A 21,746-nucleotide genomic window follows, 5' to 3' on the forward strand; every position below is an offset into this window, starting at 1 on the left:
GCCAATGCTCTGCTGACTCAGTAACTGCAGCGTTCCAAACCTCCTCTGGCATTGACATCAGCACAAACTGTGCACTGGGAGCTTCATGGCAGGGGTTTCCATGGCCATGCAGATGCATGCAAGCCTTACATCATCAAGCACAATGCCAAGCATCAGATGGAGTGGTGTAAAGCATGTCACCACTTGACTCTGGAGCAGTAGAAATATGTTCTTTGGAGTGACACTACACTTTTCTATCTGGCAAGCTGATGGATGATTCTGGGTTTGGTGAATGCCAGGAGAATGTTACCTGCCCTACTGCATTGTGTTGGCCGTAAAGTTTGATGTTGGAGGGATAATGCTATGGAGGTGTTTACAGCATTTAGCTTAGGGCCCCTTAGATCCAGCAAAGTGACTTTGTCCCAGTGCACAAAGCAAGGTCCACAAAGGCATGGTTGACTTGACTTGCTTGCACAGAGCCATGACCCCAATCCTCAATCAAACACCTTTGGGATGAACCAGAATGGAGATTGTGAGCCAGACCCTCTTTTTCAGCGTTGGTGTCTGACCTCACAATTGCTCTTCTGGCTGAATGAGCAAAAAGGCACAGACAAAATCTTCTAGAAGAGTGGAAATGGTTATAGCTGCAAAAGAGGGGGAACCAAGTCTGTAATAATGCCTATGGATTTAGAATGGGATGTCATAAAAGCACCTGTGCTCAAAAAGTCTGTTTGCCTGCTACTGATCTTAACTGCAAGATGAACTGTCACTGGGTTTCGTAGATCAAATTACATTGATTGTACTACCTGTAAGTTATATATTTATATTGTTAAATCTCAATTTATCTTTCTTAGTTAGGCTTATAGTTGCTGTCAAATAAATATCTGTAAATGATTTTGAATTGTATTTACTTATATTGTTTCCAGCTTTTTACTGAAATATTCATCACACATTCCCATAAATGCCTTCTTAACCACATACATTACATGGACAAAAGTATTGGGACACCCACAGGCGCTTTTATGATATCTAATCCTAAATCCATAGGCATTATTATGGAGTTGGTTATTATGGAGCTGGATGACTAAAACCTATTTAATTGGCTAACAATTAATGAAAAATCTGAGGTCATACTAATTGTATCTCCAGCCGCTTTTAATAAAATAGGACACTCCACACTGCTTATACCACATTTTATGTCCTCGGTCATCGAGGTAAGGAATCATGATGTCATTTTTGTCTCTATATTTTCATTTGAAGGTCATATTAAAAACATTAATAAATTGGCATATTTGTAACTCAAGAACATTGCTAGATTTTATCCTCTCTCTCATTCTGTAGCTGAGACACTGATTTATGCTTTTATTTCATCTACACTTGACTACTGTGATGCTGTTCTCTTCAGGCTTCCTGCCTGTGGTCTCAAGAAGCTGCAGTATGTCCAGGACTTGGCTACTAGGGTTCTCATCCATACCAGATTGTGGGAACATATTACTCCTCCTCATAGTCACCAACTCTGGCTTCTTGTCCACTTTTGCATACAACAAGGCTTACCCAATCCATTTTATGGTTTTTAAATCCTTGCATTGTGTGGCACCTCCTTACCTTTCTGCTCTCATTCATACATAGTCATGTTCTCCTTCCCTTTGGTCCTCACGATACTCACTTGCTTTATATCACATGCCCAAGACTACATAGTTTTGGAGATGGGGCTTTCAGTATAGCAGACCCTAACCCTGGAACACTATCCCTTTACACGTCTGCTCTCACACATTCTTTTATTCATTCAAAAAAACAACTGTAAACCTCTCTCTTCCAAATTTCTTTTCCACGTTCTTAGTCCCCAACTAAATGTTGTCACAGTGCTTTGGGCACCCCGCAGAAGAGACATGTCCCCCCCCCCCCCCCCCCACGTGCTGCACATTGTGTGTAGTCCTGCACCTGGAGACGACGCCTGTACATGTTCTTGAGCACCCTTTTTTTTACTGCATTTATTCTGCACACAGAGCTATTACCATTGCATTGTCAACATTTTGTTTTGAGTTTGCTGTAGTCAAGCTGTTATGGAGAATAAAGATTCTCTCCACTTTCACTCACTTGCTCCCTTGACATGTACAAAAGTTATTCTACATATACTTATTAAATAAGTGTAAGAAAGGTGCTTATAACAATAGCAGCCATAATAAAAGTCTGTACATGAATACAATGTGGACTAGTATATGAGACAAAATTATATGAATTAAAGATAAGACCAGTGCATGGATTAACCGTATATGCGAGTGGTGTACATTACCTCAATTAATGAGAGGTTTTAATTAATTAAAGCAGAGTTCTATGAGACATTTGTCAATGGCATCACCTACAAATGTATCAGCTGAATGCAGTTCCTTAAAGACATCTGTCCCATAGTCAGCATTTTGTTGACATGTAAGAGGGCTACCAACTTTCAGTTCTCTGATTTGTACAAAGTTTTTCTTGTAAACATCCTTCAAGTTGGCTTGATAATCAACGGTAATACTTTATAATAATTTCCTTGATAATCGATGAAATAAAACACATTTTCAGAATGATTATAGTGTCCACGATGGTACAATTACACATCTTCTCAGGTGATTCACACTAATTTGGAAATGATCTAACAGATAAACGCACAGTTATTTCCTTGTTTCAGTCTCTGATAAAAGTAAACATGAATGTACTGATCCATGATCTACAGAAGCCCATGTTAACCAAATCATGCATTGCATGCATTCTGACATCAAGAGAAAAATTAAGTTGTGATCTTGAGAAAACTTACACTATCTTTAGATATGTTATGATCACAAGATAATATATATAAATAAATAACTCATGGCCTTTCTAGACTTCTGTAAAATAATAGTTGTGATCAGTGATAATCAACATTAATACCTACAGTAGCACAAAGGTACAATGAAGCAATCCCACTTGGACATTTAATCCCTTTGTGTAAATAATGTGCAAACACCAATAAACAGCCTCATAGGTGACTGTTATTAGAATGCTGTTACACGAACCACAGACAATCAAGAAATTGATGGAAAAGTACACAGCTGTTAAAATTAATTAAGGATACATTAATAATATTGAAAGGTTAAGGTGGTGGTGCACTGGGGATATTTAGGAAAATATTTAGGAACATAAAAATGAATGACTAGGTTAGGGTAGATTTGGCAATTTACTGTGAGATTTCCATATCCTGTTTGTTATATATTACACACAGTACATCTAAGTGTTTCACACTCATTATCATCCCAAATGCCTTTATGGTGCAGTCCTATTTATTATTATAATTATCAGGCTGAACACTTCTCCATTTTGTAAAGGTGAAAGAATTTCCTTCAGCATCTACAAACTGGTCTTTTTCCTGTCTGTGTGTTGCCCCGAGGCATACAGGAAACGAGGAGCTGAGCTAAAGCTTGGTTTTGTTCTTCACTTCTTGGTAACACCACTGTTCCTCCAGCATCACTGCAGAATTTCAGTGCTTTGTCAAAATTTGCTGTTGTACCATGAGTCACATAGTACTTTTGTCTAGCTCTTCTAAATGTTGGAAAACTTGAAGCTTTAAAGGAAAGATGATTGTATAATTTGAAATGCAGCAATGCAAGCCATTTTTTATTTATACAATTATTTTTAGATTTTTTTTCTATTTTAGAAAATGATATAAAAACAATTGTTCTGCTATCATAAATAAGGAGGCAGCACTGAACACTGGTATAATTTTCAGGCAGGTTTGGCTCTCATAACATATAACATCTCAAAGAACTGCCCATTACTAATCTGAAGCTTGGCCTGGCACTTTCATGTGCTACAGAAGAAGAACAAAGAACCTCAATACTGGGCTCTGGCAGAGGGCTGTTTTGTCCCACAAGAACAGAATGCTAGAGCCCTCAATCAGTTCAGAAAAATGTCTCTCCTGGATGCTGAAGGAAAAATATATTGGGCTATTATTGCCAGAAGATTAACATCTTAACTGCTTACCAACAAGTTTATTGACCCCGGCATTCAAAAAAGGCAGAATTCCTGGGTGTTCTCGCCACTTAGAACACAGAGCAGTGATGAGCCAGCTGATTACAGAAGCCAGTAAGAATAACAACTCACTATCAGTAGTCTCAGTGGACCTCACCAAGGCTTATCCAAGTGTTCCTCATCATCAAGTGCCAAAGCATGTAGTGAACCCAGTAATGTGCCATATGGGAGATGCTAAAGATGCATTTTACAGTTAAAACTTCAACACAAGATGGCAGAGGTTGGAAAAAAGCATAATGCCTAGATGCATAATATCGGTCTTCCATTTTACTCCTGCCATGAATATATTTGTGAAATTGGGGGCAATGGAATATAGGTGCCAAAAAGCTGAGGATGGCATAAGGCAATTTAGGGCCTTCATGGACGATGTGACAGTGATGAACTCACCCATCGTAGGGACCCGAAGTACCCACTGAAGTGCCCTGGAGAGCATGGCCAATTGTACAAGGATGAAATAAACCATAGAATATCAAGACGTTTATGTATCCAAAATGGGAAACTCACAAAGAACATTTTCAGCATCCAGAATAATCTATTTTTTTATGATCCAGTCCAGTCAGTCTGGGGAAGAACTTTGACAGCTCCTTGAAGGATTGCAGGAAGATAACGGCACACATTTAACGTAATCGATGAACACGAACAAAGTGAAAACGGACATAAATACGTTTAACATTAACGCTATGAACAATAACCGACAAGAGTGCACACACCAGCCTGGGTTTAAGTACATTGACATAACGAGACTAAACCAGGTGCAGTTGGCGTGGTTCAAACACGATAAACAAGCAAGACCCTCCCACTGAACGCGGAGGGCCAAACCACGTGACTCGTGGGAGGCGAGCGTTCCGTGACAAAAAGAACAAACTATCCTTCATTGTAGGACCTTGAAAATAAAGAAAAGGTTACTGTAAAATATTTTTATTTTAAAAGTGATGTAAGTGAAGGATTAATTTGATTAGTAAATGATAGTAAAATTATAGTAAAATAATTATAGCATAGTTTTTATATCTAATTAATTTAATACTTGTTTAATAGATAAGTGAAAAAAAAACTATTAAATAGATTAATAAAATTAGTTATAGTAAATAGATAAAAATATCAGTGTTTCTATATCTACTTATAAATCGAAATCTCATAGTCAGTATATTGTATCCTTCAAATTGTGACGGTGGCGACACAGAGAGAGCGAGAGACGAGGCTGAAAAGAAGTGTTCTTTATTGTCTATAATTAAACAACTGCAAAGCAGAGACAAAAGGAAAAAAATAAAGACTTCTTGACGCAGCGTTAAACGCTGTCGTAACACTCGGTTACTAAGTCCAGTGATGTGAAGCGCTAAGTTCAGGAACCTGCGGGTTTAAATAGTAATGAAACAAGGAACAGCTGAGCAGGATTTATATGAAGTTGATTGGGAGTTGGGCAGGTGTGTGCTGTGATCCAGAGCAGGACTGGGTCTGTCCCTCCTGCTGGATGACCGGCCCACCGTGACACAAATAAAGTAACAGAAAATCATGTCCCTTGCATAAAAATAAATGACAAGTAATGACACTGTATAAATCTTTAATGTTAGCAATTATGAATCTACAGGCAAATGTAACGTCACACATTGAAAATCAGTGCCAGAAAACCGAAAACTTTAAAATATATAAAAACTGTAAATCTGCACAAAATAAAGTCTTACCAGAGTTATGCAGACAATGCAGTGATGCACTGATAGGCAGGTCTGTCACATGGGCTGTAAGTACTCTTGAGTACCCATCAGACGTTTTCCAGAGGGTGCCTCAAATCCACTTGCAATAAAAGACAAGACCAGCTATTCTCTTCAACTAATTGAGACTGCACCTTTATTTTCTATTTGAATTTACTATTTTAATGCCAGCTAACTGGGGATTTAGGAACAACAGTCCATGTGTACTATTTCTATAATTGTCTGTTAAATTATTTTATTTACTAATACATGAAATAATTTTCTGCAAAGACCCAAGTCATTAATCCAGGGATTCTAATTAGTTGGTCCAAGAATCCTGGTCCTCTCACTGTCATAGGCCTTCTTTGCTCATGTACTGCTATACAGAAGGAAAGAGGACTCTCTCTCTCTCAGAATTTTAGGACTCTCTCTCTCCAATTTTAAAGGAAAGCTTTTTTGTACTTTTAAATGCAATAATAAGGGATTGACACACGCCTGGCCATAGAATAGCTAAATAACTAATGGTCCCTAAAAATGGGATGAAGTGTTTGAATTTGGTTGTAAGTTCACCCAAGTAGAATGTACATGCCCTCAAATTAAAAGCTGGATGTCTGCACTTTGAGTTCATATTTATTATTTATTTTCAACTCCAATAAGAACTTTGTTGACCCTACACAGCATCACTAATGTGAAATCAATCTTATAAAATGAATGGATATAAATGAAGACTCAGACAAGAATGATTTTATTTACCAAAACATAAACTGACCAATACATGAAAATTTCTGCAAAGACCCAGGTAATTCATCCAGAGTTTCTGATTAGTATTAATAATTGTATTCATTTAATACTAAAAAACTATTAAGTATAGTAATAAAATAAAACATAATTTTACAGAACAAAATGTTAGGGAAACGCGGTGTAACTGAATCTCTTCTGTGATGATCAAAATGAGTTTAACATCTCTCAGAAAAGCATGAATTTTAGTCTTTATGGCATTGTGCTGGAACATGATCATTTTGTTCATGTAATTCTATCTCTATATCACTTACAACATAAAAAGATGATTCACCAGTGTGCAATTACATCCTTCCACTGCCCAGTAATTAGAATACAAGTACAGCCCTCTTGTCCTTTATGGTCATTGGGCTCTTTTGGTCTTTTGCTAAAGACTAAACCAGCTTTGTTTATATCTACAAACTGGCCTTCATGTTCTTTATCTAATGTACCAAGTAGAATACAAGTAGAACCAAGGAGTGCATGCATTGCATGCATTTTCATTTTAATTACTTGGAAAAAACATCTTCCTACCAGCATCAATGCAGAACTTCAGACCTTCATCAAACTTTGATGAAAATTACATAGTAATTTTGTCCAATTTTTAAAAAAGTGTTGAAGTTTGTAGCTAAAAATAAATAAGACATGCAGGATTATTAATACAAGTCAAGTGCCTTTTATTATGTTTTTTATCTTACACTGCTTTTTAGCAAAGGTACAGAGGGACTAAAACAAGCACAAGATACAGGCTGTGTTTTTAACACAAAAAAAAAGCCTATCCAAAACCAACACTTAGTATGCAATGAAAACATGGCAATACCTCATAATGAACAGGACACCTGTTTAAATACACTAATTAGAACAAGGCATCACCATTTTCTCAAAGTGCCCCCTTGTGGTCATGAAAGCAGTCTTCCACTCATTTCCAGGTTTTAGCCTAATCAGATTATATGCATTTAGCAAATCTAATTTGGTGAAAATCTTGGGTTCCCAATATTGCTCTAGAGCCATTGGGATCAGAGGTAGAAGGTATGTGTATTTTTAAAAAAAATGTAATAAATGGCCCTATAGTCAATGCATGGATGAAGGCCACCATCCCTTTTTTGATGCTATAGGTGAAATAGAGGGTTGAATGAAGCCCTGGTCCAGTGCCTCTTGTTTTTATGTTTCCATAGCCCTATCCTCCTCATGTCAAAGGGTATGAACGAGCCTTAGAGTATGTGGCACCTTCCTGTAATTTAATGGCCCCATTGTATGAATGTTGTGGGGAAAGGTTGATTGCCCTCTAAAAAACGTCTTGGACATCATTGTACTCAGGGGGTATGTTAAGTTCTTTATTACAATCAGGACTCTCAATAGATGTAGTACACATGGATAACATTGGTTGTTGCAAATAGAGCTGAAAGCAGTATGGTGACCACACAAATATTTCCTGATCTGGCTAAAATATGATGGGGTTATATCTCTCTAACCATGGCATTTCACAAATTAATGAATCTTATGACTGATCTCACATTAGAAACTCCAAAAGTTAATTTTGAAGGGTGCTGGTGTAGATCCAAACAGGATTAATGCGTCTCAAAATCAAACCCATTCCTACAGGTCTCCCATCCAGTGTAGCAATTGGAAGAGGAACCTCCAATATCACCATGAGAATATATAATCCCTCAATAGGTGTGCATGGATGAAGTTCCCCTTACATGCTTAAATCAATCAGGGCTGAAATTAAAGAGAAATCCAGGTAACAGTATAAAGTTACAGGTAAGTAGAAAGACTTGGACATCAATCTCGCAGATGTTATACTCATCTACGCTATGTTATATGACGTTATACTCATACACTATACCATGTCAACATGTGAAACTTGTTGCTGCTGTCCAAGGTAAGGTGCAGATCTATGACTACAGAAATGGCAGCACTGCACAAGGTGCCATTGATGACCTCAGTAAAGACAGAGAGACCCTCATGTCTTCTCTGTTTCTCAGCTGGGCAGACACTTGAAGTATCACATTGCACCTCCTTTTCATCTTGTTGAACCCACTCTCAATCAGGAGTGATAGTTGTGATCGGATCTCCTGGATTTATGGTCCTTCAATAACTGGTCCAAGCATATAGCCAGGGTAATCAATTCATCGAGATTAAGACACTCATCCTTGTCGACAAATTCTGCCATAACATCTCCCTGAAGACTGTTACTGAAGGCAACGAGCAGCTCATTTCAGCCACTACCTGCTTCCAGAGTACAAAATTCTATGGCATATTCAGACACTGGACAATTGCCTTGACATAATTTCAGCAGCAATTCCCCACATGCTCTGCTTCCACAAGCATGGTCAAATAGTGCACTAAGCTCAGAAGTGACTTGTTCATATGTATTTGCCTGAATGCTTGACCAGATTGCACTGGCCCAAGCTAACGCTTTGTTGGTAAGGCATGAAATACAATTTTTGCATTGTCAGTACAAAGTTGACTCATCTGGTTTTGTTCTAGTTGTTGAGTCAGAAAATTCAATGACTGCATAAAACCTTCAATTGCCCTCTGGTGTTGGCCAAACAGAAGGCCCTGGGAAGACAGGTCTGTCCTAAATCCAGCCACATGGGCTTTAAGTAAAAATGTTCTTTGTCTGCTGTCAACCATGATATACAGTCAGGCCCATATTTGGACATTTGGACAAAGATTACTATTTTAGCTGTCTACCACAGCATATTGGAGTTGAAATTAAATAATGAACATGAGCTCAAAGTACAGATCTTCAGCTTGATTTTTCTTACTTTTTTTTTTTTGGTTAAACTTTAAATGACAAACAGAAACAAACAATAAAACAGATAAATCAAGAAGCAGATGTCAGGGTTATCACAGGAAGCACATACACAGTTTCATACACAGCTCTGCCTTAGTAAATAAATTACCTGCTTGACTGAATTCAGAACTTGGCCATTGCAGAACAGTTCCATTTCTTTTCATAAAAAGACTTGCATTGCTTCCACAACATGCATCACTCCAGGGTCCATCTGCATTGGGAAAAATTATATAATGAAATCTAACAAATAATATAGTCTTGTATGCTTAAGAATTCTTTCTACTGCTTTTTTCAGTAATTACATCATCATTAAATAAAAAAAAAAACAAACAAAAAAAAACAGTTCCATTGACATCCATGCAAGCCCATGCCATAATTCAAACTCCACCTTGCTGAACAGGTGAGGTGGTTTGTGAAATGAGGAGGAGACCAGATAGGAACGGGAAGAACCAACTGCGGAGTTTGGTCAACCTATAGCATCTGTCACAGTGCAATAGTTCAGATAGGTGGTGATTGGGGAGGAGTAGGGTATAGTGTGAGGTAGCAGTGTCATCCAAGGAAGTCAACGAGCAGCCAGTGATTTTTTCTGCCATTTTTACCACCCTCTGCAATTTCTTCTTTCCCATAGCCGAGCAGCCTTCATACCACACTGAGATGCAATACGGCAGAATGCTCTCACTGGTGGCTTTGTAGAAGGCCGCCAGCAGCTTCCTCTCCATGTTGTTCTTTTTGAAGACTCTCAGAAAATGGAGTCTCTGCTGTGCTCTCAGAAATGAGGACTCCCAAGAATTGGAGATTGCACACTCTTCATGCCAACCCCATTTATACAGAGTGGAGCCAGTTCTCCGTCACACCTTCTTCTTCTGAAATCAAGTATGATTTCTTTTGTCATTGTGGTGTTCAGTGTCAGGTTATTCACTAAACACCACTCTATATATACTGACTCATCTCCTTCAGTCCATCAAATTGACACTGTGTCTGTTCCCCGAGCTAAGCAGAAATACAGAAAACAAAGAAAAACATATCTTAATAACACAATTAGTATAAAGTAACTGATTCACAGAACACTGTCCGCACCTTTCATCTAAAGCTGAGTTTATTAAATGCTAGATACCTAACATCTAAAGCACTCATGATAAGTGAAATCCTAACAGATCTTAGATTTAATGTCTAACAGAAACCTGGATCAAGCCAAATGAGTACATAGCTTTAAATGAATGTCCTTCTGACTACAGAAATGTACACTGCCTTTGTCTAACTGGCCATGGAGGCAGCATTGCAGTTATTTATACTGAGACATTAGGCATAAACAAGAAAGCTGGATATGATTTTGAGTCCTTTGAAATTATTTTTATTAGCATAAATTATGAAGCCTGCGATAAGAAGCCCACGCAACCTCTTCCACTAATTAGTATCTACAGGCCACCAGGACCCTATTCAGAATTTATTAACAAATTTGCAGATTTCCTCTCTAATCTAGTCACTCTAGTAGAAAGAGCCATTATTGATGGTGATTTCAAGATTCACTTTAAAAGTGCCTAAGACCCTCTGAGAACCTCCTTTAGTTCTGTATTAGAATCAGTTGGTTTCACCCATTGTATAAGAGAACCCACACACTCTGGTGGACATACGCTTGACTTATTACTGACATACGGTGTAGACATAGAGAATGTAGTTATACTATTCCAGTTGGATGCCATCTCAGACCATTCCCTAATTTCATTTGAACTAAGTATGAGCCACAATATAGCAACCTTGCCTCGTTGTCATAGCAGATGCATAAGCACATCAGCCACTGCACCTAGATTTATTGTGAATCTCCCAGACTTATCATTTATGACTAGGATACCCTCAAACCCCATTGAACTTGATCAAATAACTGAATTCTTAGAATCAGTGTTCTGCTGCACACTCAATGATGTTGCTCCATTTTAGCATAAACAATTAGTGACAAAAAATTTGTACTTTGGTATAATGATCACATTCACAATTTAAAAGAAAACACTGGAAAAATAGAACATAAAGGGTGCCACACAAAGCTTGTAGTCTTCCAGCTTGCATGGAAGGAGAGCCTTCTCAAGTATAGAAAAGCATTTATTACAGCTTGAACATCTTATCTCTCAATGCTAACTGAAAATAACAAAAATATTCCCAGATTTCCATTTATACAATTGCACATCTAACTAAGAATAAAACACCAATGCTCAGATTACAACATCACACAACATCACACGAGTTCATGAATTTCTTTAATGAGAAAATTAAGAACATTCACATTCACAGTATTTACATGACATCAGGCAGCTACTTAGAAATCATAACAACCAAACCAAAAATGACTAGAATCCTTTACACCTATCTAAGAGCCAGAATTTACATCTCTGATCTCGCACTCAAAATCCACAACTTGCTTACTAGATTCACTGCCCACACACTTTCTTAAGGAAATCTTATCTCAAGTAATTTAACCTTTACTAAATGTAACGAATTCCTCCCTGAACTTTGGCCATGTACATAAAACAATCAAATTAGCAGTAATCAGATAATTTATTTAAAAAAATCGAACCTCAACCCGAGTCAGCTGTCAAACTTCAGGCCAATCCCAAACCTTTCATATATATCCAAGATCCTAAAAAAAGCTGTAGCTCAGCAGCTAAGCATATATCTGAATCAGAACCAGATACATGAAGTCTTTTAGTCATAGTTTAGCCCTAAATGTAGTAGGGAGACAACACTAGTTAAAGTAGTTAATGATCTGTTGTTGGCTTCTGACCAGGGTTATGTCTGTTTGCTTATATTGCTTGAGTGCAGCATTTGACACTATAGATCTCAACATTTTACTAGATAGACTCAAAAATGTTGTTGGGATTAGGGGAATAGCCCTTTCCTGCTTTAAATCTTATCTAGTCGGTTGCTACCAGTTTGTTAACATAAATGGAGACTTCTCAGCATACAAGGTTAGCTATGGTGTCCCACAAGGACCTGTTTTAGGGCCTTTGCTTTTTTCTTTATATACGCTACCTCTAGGTGACATTATATATAAACACTGTGCTAGTTTCCACTGTTACGCTGATGATACTCAGCTATATGTCTCAACCAAGAGGACATATATCAGTTTAGTATTATTGATGAATTCATAAAGGATATTGGACACTGGATGTTGAAGAGCTTTCTCTCACTTTATCCAGACAAAACAGAGCTGCTTCTATTAGGCCCAGAGACAGCTAGGTCCTCCCTCTCTAATTATTCAATGAACCTTAATGGTCTCCCAACATCCTCTCTAACAGTTAAAGATCTTGGCGTTATTATGGATCCCAGTGTCTCATTGTAAATAATATTTCTAGGACCCCCTTTATCTACCTTGGGAACATTTCAAAGATTAGTAACATACTCTCCTCACATGATGCAGAAAAGCTAGTCCATGCATTTATTACTTGAAGATTGGACTACTGTAATGCCTTACTATCTGGCTGTACCATTAAGTGCCTAAAGAAGCTCCAGCTAGTTCAAAATGCAGTAGCCAGAGTTATTACTAGAACTAGAAAATTTGATCACATCACTCCTATCTTAGTTACTTTACATTGGTTCCCAGTAAAATTTCGTATTGATTATAAAATACTTCTAATAACCAACAAAGGACCAAATGGTCTTGCCCCACAGTACCTTAGATAACTCTTAGTGCATTACAATCCACCACGTCTGCTTAGATCAAAAGATACAGGCTCTTTACTAGCACCAAGAATAAGAAAATCTACACAGGGGGCAGAGCCTTTTCCTATAAAGCTCCCAGACTATGGAATATCCTGCCTGTAAATATTCGAGATTCACACACAGTTTTAATATTTAAGGCTATGCTAAAAACCTGAAAATCTGTACAGACAGGCATCTTAGTCAAGGTGTAGATCTAGGGATCCACGGGCACTGAGAGTTGTGGTAAACTGGGATGTTTTGATGCTGGCACTTCAACTCTCTTTTGTCACTCAGGTTTGTTGACTGAGATCGGTGGAGTACTGATGTTCCAGGGTACCCTCATGCCTGTGTTTGCTTCTCGTTCTATCCTTTTAGGTGTGCTGCCATAGCTAGATCTGCCGGAGTCCATCTTTGCACATTATAGCTCCATAATTTACACACCCACATTCCTGGACATGCCTAATAATCTAGTCTCTCTTTTGTCGTAGTACACCTACCACTGATGTCATGATATTACTGAGCCTCAAACCATCTTAGCTGCCATGGCCACTCCCACCACCCCCTGATGTCCACCATAACCAAATGCTTCTTTGATGCCCTTGATGGGCGTTCTCTTGTGGGATGGGTTTTGGACATGTGCACACCATTGAGACAAGACTAGGACCTCTAGAAAATTGGACTAGAAATTATTGCTTATTTTTTCATTTTATTTTTATTTATTTATTTATTTTTCTCTTAAAAGTTTTACTATTGCAGTGACCATTGTTGGCCAGAGGAGGATGAGCCTCCCCACCCCTTTGAGTCATGGTTCCTCACAAGGTTTCTTCCTCATGCTCTAGGGAGTTTTTCCTTGCCTTTGTCCCCCTTGGCTTGCTCACTGGAGGCTTGGATTTGGACATTTGTAAAGCTGCTTTGTGACAAAATCTGCCACAATGCTTACTGAGGTGGAGCAGAAGAGATGTGGACCAAGCTTAATCCTCTGTGAGCAGTCTGTGAAAAATGTATTAATCCATGTACATATTTGTTGGGAGGCCCAGATCAAGCTGTTTGCTTACTAGAATGACTGATAAGATCTATAGTCTATAAAGAACATTCTTATGTAGCTTCCATGGTGTTCCAAGTGACTCGGTGCAATATTATTTGTAGTGGAGATGGCATCCTCAGTGGACCTATTGATTCTTTAATGTGGTTTGAAGGAAGGGGATAGGCTGGCATTGATGTGGCACAAGAGCAGTAGCTCCAAACACTTCATGACCACTGGTGTAAATGCTACTGGTCTATAGTCATTCAGATTCTCTGGAACTGGCTTTTTGGGAAAAGGGAAAATGGTATCTTTAAACAAGATGGTATAATGGTTTGTGACAAGGAGACATTAAAGATCTTGGTAAAGACCCCTGCAAGCTGTTCAGCACACGCCTGAAGTACTTTGCTCAGCATCTGGGCTTGTTGCATTTCTTGGATTTACTGACCTCAACATACACCTCACATCTTGTTCCTGCAGTATCAGTGTGTGGGAAGTACAGGTGAGTTTGGGCAATGCAGCTATCATTTCCCTGTTAGTGTCAAATTGGGCTAAGAAACAGTTCAGCTCCTCAGCTAAAGAGGTGTCTCCATTCACAGTGAAATTCACATAAAAACTGGGGAGTACATTTTTCAAACATGTGTGGTTAAAATCCCATGATATGATGTGTACTCTGTCAGGATACTTTGTTGTTTATTTACAATAGCCAGTAAATTGCTGAGGGTGATGCTTATGTTAGCTTTGGGAGGAATGTAGACCGCTGTGATTACCACACTTAGCTCACAAGGTAAATAGAAGGGTTTACATAAAACTGTGAGAGCTTCTAAGTAAGAACAAGTATGACAAGCCACAATCCTACCTATTTGTAGACCAGTCATTGTAGAGGTAGATACAGAAACCCCCACTTCTGCTCTTACTCCTCGCCTCTGTCCTGCTGGTGGCTAATGCAGTCCACTAGCTGTGTTGTCTGGGATAAGTGGTTGTAACCATCTTTTGATTATAACCAACACACGGGATGCAGTGGTTGGAAGCAATTAGCTGCTTCAGTTCCAATCTTGCATTAGTAAAAAAGATACTCCGAAGCAAAGGTTTGCATGGCCGCTTCTTTAGTCTAGCCAGTAGGCCTGCTCAGCATCAATGCTTTTGTTTATGCTTTCTAAGCAATCTCTGTCTACCAGGCCAGCTAGTCATCCATTGTGACGCCGGTGAAGCCATTTGTAATGGCAGACTTACAACGTAGTTCGATGCTGATCAGGTCTTGTTGACTATATACATGTACTGCTCTACACTGTCACAAACACAAGACAAAAACATACAAAAAATATACAGAAAGGCAACAAAGTTAGAGAGCAAAAAGCCAGTTCACTTGTGTGCCCTGCCATATTCCTTGAAAAATTAACATTTGAATATGCCTAATAACCTTTTTTTCTGCCAAGGCACATCTACTCCTAGTATCATGCTGTTGCTCAACGTGTCTCAGCTTCTGTGCTTCTCCCACAACCCCTGTTTCCCCATTGCTGTGACATCCACTTCTCCATCATTCTGGGCAGACATTCTTGTCTCAGATGGGTTTGAGACACACATACATTTATTGAACCCAGACTAGGACATCTAGAAAACCAGAACAGAAGTTCAATGCTTATTTGTTATCATTATTTATTTTGTTGCTTACTGTTAATATTTTTGCTTTTGTGGTGTCCAATGGCAACCCCCTTTGAGTCTTGATTCCTCACAAGGTTTCTTCTTTATGCTCTTAGGGAGTTTTTCCGTGCTGCTGTTGTCTTTGGCTTGATCACTGATGTCTTTGACTCTATCATCTATAAAGTTGCTTTGTAACAATGGCTATTGTAAAGAAAATGCTATATAATTAAATTTGATTTTGAATTGGAATGCAGACGAGGGAAAAGAGCTAGAATTCTGGGGAGACCAAACTAGAGGCCAGAGGTGGCATTTCTCTGTTACAGTATGCTTCGGATCATAAGGACTTCCTTCCCTTCTACATTCTATTTCCTCCCCATCAATCTAGTACAAGTTAATCTTTATCTTATCTGTCTATAAGCTGCTGTTCCAGAATTGTACAGACTTTGTAAAGATGTTTCTGGCAAAGTTTAATCTTGTTTTGAGGCTAACCAGTGATTAACATCTTGTGATTATTTACTTTGGCAAAATCTTTTGGGTTTTGGCTTTGACAATAATACCTATCCTGTTTTTCAGCCCAGATTGCAAGTTTCCAAAATAGATAACTGTAAGGGTTGGCACCAGGCCAAGGCCCCCTCCGACCACCAGAGGAAGGCCTTGAGTCAACCACACCACTAATTAGGCTTAACACCCAAAAGCTGGGTTAGACCTTATAAAAGCCTAGTGACCCAATCATTCAGTGCTGGGTCTTTGCTAAAGTTTTGAGACAAGTGCCTACCCCGTAACTTCAGGTATTGAGGTCTGTGAGCCCTTGTACTACACCTCACTTCTTGTCTGCGAGGGTGTTTGTGCTTTTAAACATTCCCTCCCCTGTCTAGTTTTCCCTCTCAAGTCTGTCTCTCTGCCGAGGCTTCCCTTAGCCATTCAAGTTCCTCCCCATTTTCTGGTTTTGTTTGGGAAGTTTTAGTTTGGTTTTCCCCAGTGCATCGGGGTTGCCATTTCTTCCCGTGGCGTCCTTCATTCTCAGCTTTTCCGTGCTCAGTGTGGTTTAGTTTTTTTCCTTTTGTTTTACCTGATCCAAGATCTAACTTTTCCGCACATGGGCCCACCATTGTTAGAGCGTGGTTGCTCATCCAGTAGGCTATTGGTGTTGTCACTTAGCTGACCTGGGTTTGAGCCCACCTTACAGATAACGCATAAAGTCAAGTTCTAAGATGATTATTGATCTGATTACAGAAAGCAGTTTTTACATAGGTCATTCTTGATCTGGCCACCAGTTTTGCAGGGGTTTGAATTCTTGCACAATACTCCACAGTTCTTTTTATAGTCTTTCAGCCCATGTGTTTCCATGTAGATAATGTATCAAATAGTTGATGTGTTTATCTCTGTTATTGGTTTGATTTAATTTTCCAGCCTAATGTTGGCTTGCTTCACTGGCAGTGGCAGCTTTTTGGACTTAATATTAGAAATTATCAGCAACAGATTCCAAATGCAAAGTCATACTTTTAATTGTAATTGACGTAATAAAAAAAGGAAAATGAGGTTTAAACATTGAATTAGAAATATTAATAACATAAAACATAAGATCATAGAGATTCTATATCCTTATCTGTGTACAGAGTAGGGAGGCTTCTGTAAATGATTCTGGGTAGGCTTCTGCAGACCTCTGTGTAAAGCACATCATCTCTCCACTAGGTACAGAAAAACAACCTTACTTAAGACGAAGTCATTGGTTTTTTTTTTTAAAAAGAAGTCTTCTCTTTGACTGTAATGGTACTAAGATCCAACTGGTACAAGTATTGAATATCAATTTGCATATATTGACTAATGTATGGCCTGGATATAATAGAGGAGATTTCAAACACTAGTGTATAAACAAAAGTGGGGTGTGAGGAAATAAGAAGAGTATTAATAGGGACAAGAGGCCTAACAGTGAATTAAACAGATTAATAACATAAAACACGAGGGAGTATAGAGAGTCTTTGTCCTTTCAGAATGATTTGCATACAGGGTCTCTGCAGGCTTCAGCAAAGGATCCTGGGTAGGCTTTGGTGGACCTCAAGTTAAGATTTATGACTTCTCCACCAGTCTCAGGAAAACAGTCTTCTTTAGGTCAAGGTTAACAGAAGTCTTCTCTTGGAATGTGGTTGTAACGGGTTCCAAATGGTGTGGGTGTTGAAAATCAGTTTGCATATGTTGACTATTGCATGGTTTGGATGTAATGGTGGCGAATGCAAACACTAGTATGTAAAAAAGTTGGGGTGAATACATAATCACTTCTGATAAATGTATAAAAATGTGGGTTCTTTGTTTGATTGTTAGCCATTCTCTGGAGGGTGCCTCAATAATTCTTGTTAATGTTAACCTGCAATTAAGGTCGGGACCAGCTATTCTCTTTTACTATTTCTGAAGTCTGCATCTTCATTTTATATTTCAATGTTTAACTTAACAACTAGCTAACTGGGGATTTAGGAACAACAGGTGATTACATAACCACTCCTGAAAACTTTAGGAAAAATTTGGGTTTTTTCTGTGATTGTCAGACTCTTCTCTGGAGCATGCCTTAATAATGCTTGTTAACATTGACCTGCAATAAAGAACAGGACCATCTATTCTATTCTCTTCAACTAATTCTCATGTCTGTATTTTAATTATTGAATGAATAGAAATGATTATGCCAGCATATAGAGGAATTTAGGAACAGCGAACTAATAAGGGAATGTTTGAAATATTTCCTACATTGTTCACCAAACTAGAATGTACATGCTTTCAATTTTAAAGCTGAACATCTGCAATTTGATTTCATATTCATTATTTAATTTCAACTCCATTAAGAACTATGGTGACTCTACACATCATCTCTGAGGTGAAGTCATAATTGAGATTCTTATAATAATTGAAAATTAAAATGAATAGACAAATTAGAAATCGGACAGGTATGATTTTATTTATGAAAACATGAACTGACCATTACAAATTTTATGTAAAAAAACCAACAGATTACTCATCCACATTTTCTGATTAGTATTAGTCATTAAAGTTATTTAGTACTAAGTATTAGTAGGTATAGTAATGAAATGAAACCTAACAGTTTTACATAACAAACTGTTAGGGACAATATTCAAAGTTGTGTATCTGAATCTCTTTTGTGATGAATAAAATGAGTTTAACATCTCTCAGAAAAGCATGAATACTAGTCTATGGCATCGTGATTATCATTTTATATGTATGTCATTCTATCTCTATTTCACAGACAACATGGAGAGAGATGTCACATGGTACATCATTCCACAGGGCATTACTCTGCATAGCAGCACAGTCCTCTTTTCCTTGATGGTCATTGGGCTCATTTGGTGCCCAGTTGCTAAACACCAGAGGGGTGTTGTTTAGATCTACAAACTGACCTTCATGTTCTTTATCTGATGAACCAAGTAGGAAATAAACTGAACCAAGACCTGCATGCATTGCAGCCAGGACTTTATTTTCAGCTTCGTTTCTTGGCAAAACTAGCTTCCCACCAGCATCAGTGCAGAACTTCAGACCTTCATCGAACTTTGCCTTCTGTCCATTGGACACATAGTATTTCTGTCCAACTTTTTTAATAGTGTCAAAACTTGTAGCTAAAAATAAATTAGACATACAGGATTATTGCAAGGGACAGATGAAAGCATTAACACAAGTCAAGTGCATTTCATTATGTGCTTTCTTTCATTGCTTTTTAAGGGTCACCTACCCTTCTCTATTGTAGTGAGCCTGGCTTTGAGATGTTGAAGTTCAGACTGAAGGGATCTGATCAAGTAATCAGTCCCTGTGAATTTTGATCAAAGATGCAACAGTGACAGATCAGCAACATCATTCACAAACACTACAGAATGCTCTGTGTATGTTACAGATTCCACTGACTCTGCCAGTGCTGCCATGCACACCTCTTCTCTCTACCATCACATTCAATCATGTTCACTTGTATACTAATGAGGCACACCTGATTCTCATTCCCTTTCCTACTCAGGGCTCCCTATTTAATATCCCCTCCTTTGCATATCCACTTTATGAAGTATTACCTCTGTCATGTTGTGTACCAAGCCGTCCTATTATCTCCTAGCTTTTTTTTGATTACCAAACTCTGCCTGACCCTCAATCACTGCCTGAATTCTGCGTCTGGTTTCCGACCCTGGACTGGACTGACTTCGATTATAGATATGCCCATGCCAAGCAACACCTGATCATTCTGAACATTGAATACGATGACTGGTTTTTCTCCATCCTATTCCAAAACTTCATAAATTCCTCTTGCAATTGAATGTACTCTTTTTAGTCTTCATTGGCATTATGGTGCACCTGTACTAGGAATAGCAACAAGTCTCAGTCTCAGTTTGTGAACATTTGCCAAATACTGTTGCCAAGTATCATAACATTGGAACATGAGAAAACTGGATAAATGAATTAGGTGGAAGTTGGCTTGGTTTTGCACTTATGCAGTTTTCTTTTTTTCTCTTGATTCTTTCCTCCTAGAGTCCCATTGTCACATCAGTCTGCCTGTCCTCTTACAATCTATGGAGTGGCATTTAATATTTTGTGTTTGGAATGTGTCTCTCTTTACCTGGTGGACCTGGGTCTCCCTTCTGTCCTTTTGGTCCAGTAGAACCTTCTCGACCTATTTGACCTGCTGGTCCTGCTTTACCAGGAGGTCCCTGGACACTCAGTCCTGTAATTAGAGCAGACAGTCACTGATCAGAAACTTGACTATTCATTTCCACCTTCCCTTACTTAATCACTTATTCACTCACTCATTCATTTCCTCAAACCTGGTTCTCCCTTCTCTCCTTTGGGTCCAACAGCTCCATCTTTCCCATCCCTCCCATCCCTGCCAGGAACGCCGCTGTGACCAGGAGTGCCTGGAACCCAAGGAGGAGCAGGACAGTTGAGAGTTTGAAGACCTGCAGTCTCAGCTCCACAAATCAGCTGCAACTCAGACTGCAGCAGCAGCAGAGCTGGAAAAAGATGACTTAACAGTGCCATCTTGTTTTCAGTCTGAAAAACTGCAGAATAATTTGTCTTTAATCTTTAATCACACTTTTGTAAAATTCTGCAAACAATATATGTTGTTCAATGTTCCAGCAATGTTCTAACCATTCTTTCCATTCATATATTTAAGTTTGTTCTAAAATCCTAGATTCAGTATGCTCTGAAAATTGATTTAACTTCTTTTTTTATTTCAGTTATTGCTTTGCCTAATTGTTCTGAGTTTCATTATTTGGTTATCTTTGAATATATTGGGATGACAATGAACAGTTCCTAGAGCACAGCTATTAGAATTTGAATCTTATCCAGTTTCAATGAGCACTTCTGTAGTTGACTTCTCTCTTAGCCATGACAATATCTGATTTTATCCAAAAAAAAAAGCAAAAGACCAAATCATCCTTCACTGAAAGACCCTGAGCAGTGGGTGGTGTTTCTATATTTACTTATGAATTTATGTTTTTATGCCAATATATGGTGTCTTTCAAATAGAAAGTACCTGAAAATAATACCCATCAATTAGAAATAAATGCAAAGTAATCTCACTGTATTCCTTCATACCTGATTATGAAACCTCATATAAATGTAACATCTAAGATGTTGAAAATCAGTTTTAAGATTTGATGATCAAAGGTGAAATCTTTTTAAACACTATAAAAACTATACATTTGCACAAAATAAAGTCTTACCGAGGATGTGAATCATCAACAGGATGATCTGCGATTTCAGCAGACAATAACAATGCAGTTAGTCAGGTCTGTTTCCTAAAACATTCACATGGGATGTAAGTAATATTTCCTTCCTTCAGTCCTGGGAGGTTGGAGGGTGTGGTCTTCTCACTCAGTACTTCACTGACCTAAAATAAAAAAACTTTTTTTCACTATGGGGAAGTCATATTTTATATACTTGTGATAACTATATGCAAGCATAGAGTATATTCAGATAATGCACTTTTTAATATGGTATTTCACTTCTTGAAATGAGCTGCTGAAGTGCAGAAAGTTCCGGTTAAATAACTATGAATATTTCATGGTTGTGCCTGAGTAATTACAAATTTTAGTGACCTTAACACATGGCTTGAAATTAAATT

The 21,746-nt window shown here is 38.2% G+C and overlaps 1 protein-coding gene across 1 annotated transcript; it reads right to left on the reverse strand.

Annotated features, from left to right (window-relative positions):
* Window positions 1–18,558: 18,558 nt before the first annotated feature.
* On the reverse strand, window positions 18,559–21,427 carry LOC113584151 (mannose-binding protein A-like). Its single transcript, XM_027020889.2, has 5 exons — window positions 21,346–21,427; window positions 20,443–20,676; window positions 20,238–20,342; window positions 19,371–19,445; window positions 18,559–19,257 (listed from the first exon to the last, which is right to left on the reverse strand). The coding sequence occupies exons 1-5, from the start codon at window positions 21,359–21,361 to the stop codon at window positions 18,869–18,871; spliced, it is 819 nt and encodes a 272-aa protein (XP_026876690.2). The 5' UTR covers window positions 21,362–21,427; the 3' UTR covers window positions 18,559–18,868.
* Window positions 21,428–21,746: the final 319 nt, after the last annotated feature.

Source organism: Electrophorus electricus, chromosome 18, assembly GCF_013358815.1.
Source record: "Electrophorus electricus isolate fEleEle1 chromosome 18, fEleEle1.pri, whole genome shotgun sequence".
NCBI classification, from domain to species: domain Eukaryota; kingdom Metazoa; phylum Chordata; class Actinopteri; order Gymnotiformes; family Gymnotidae; genus Electrophorus; species Electrophorus electricus.

What these genes read in the sequence shown, in the direction of transcription:
- LOC113584151 (XM_027020889.2), bottom strand. An exon ending in AGGAGAGAAGGGAGAACCAG is followed by an intron (nt 20,343 to 20,442) that starts GTTTGAGGAAAT and finishes CTCTAATTACAG; the next exon opens with GACTGAGTGTCCAGGGACCT. An exon ending in GGGAGACCCAGGTCCACCAG is followed by an intron (nt 19,446 to 20,237) that starts GTAAAGAGAGAC and finishes CAAAATTCACAG; the next exon opens with GGACTGATTACTTGATCAGA.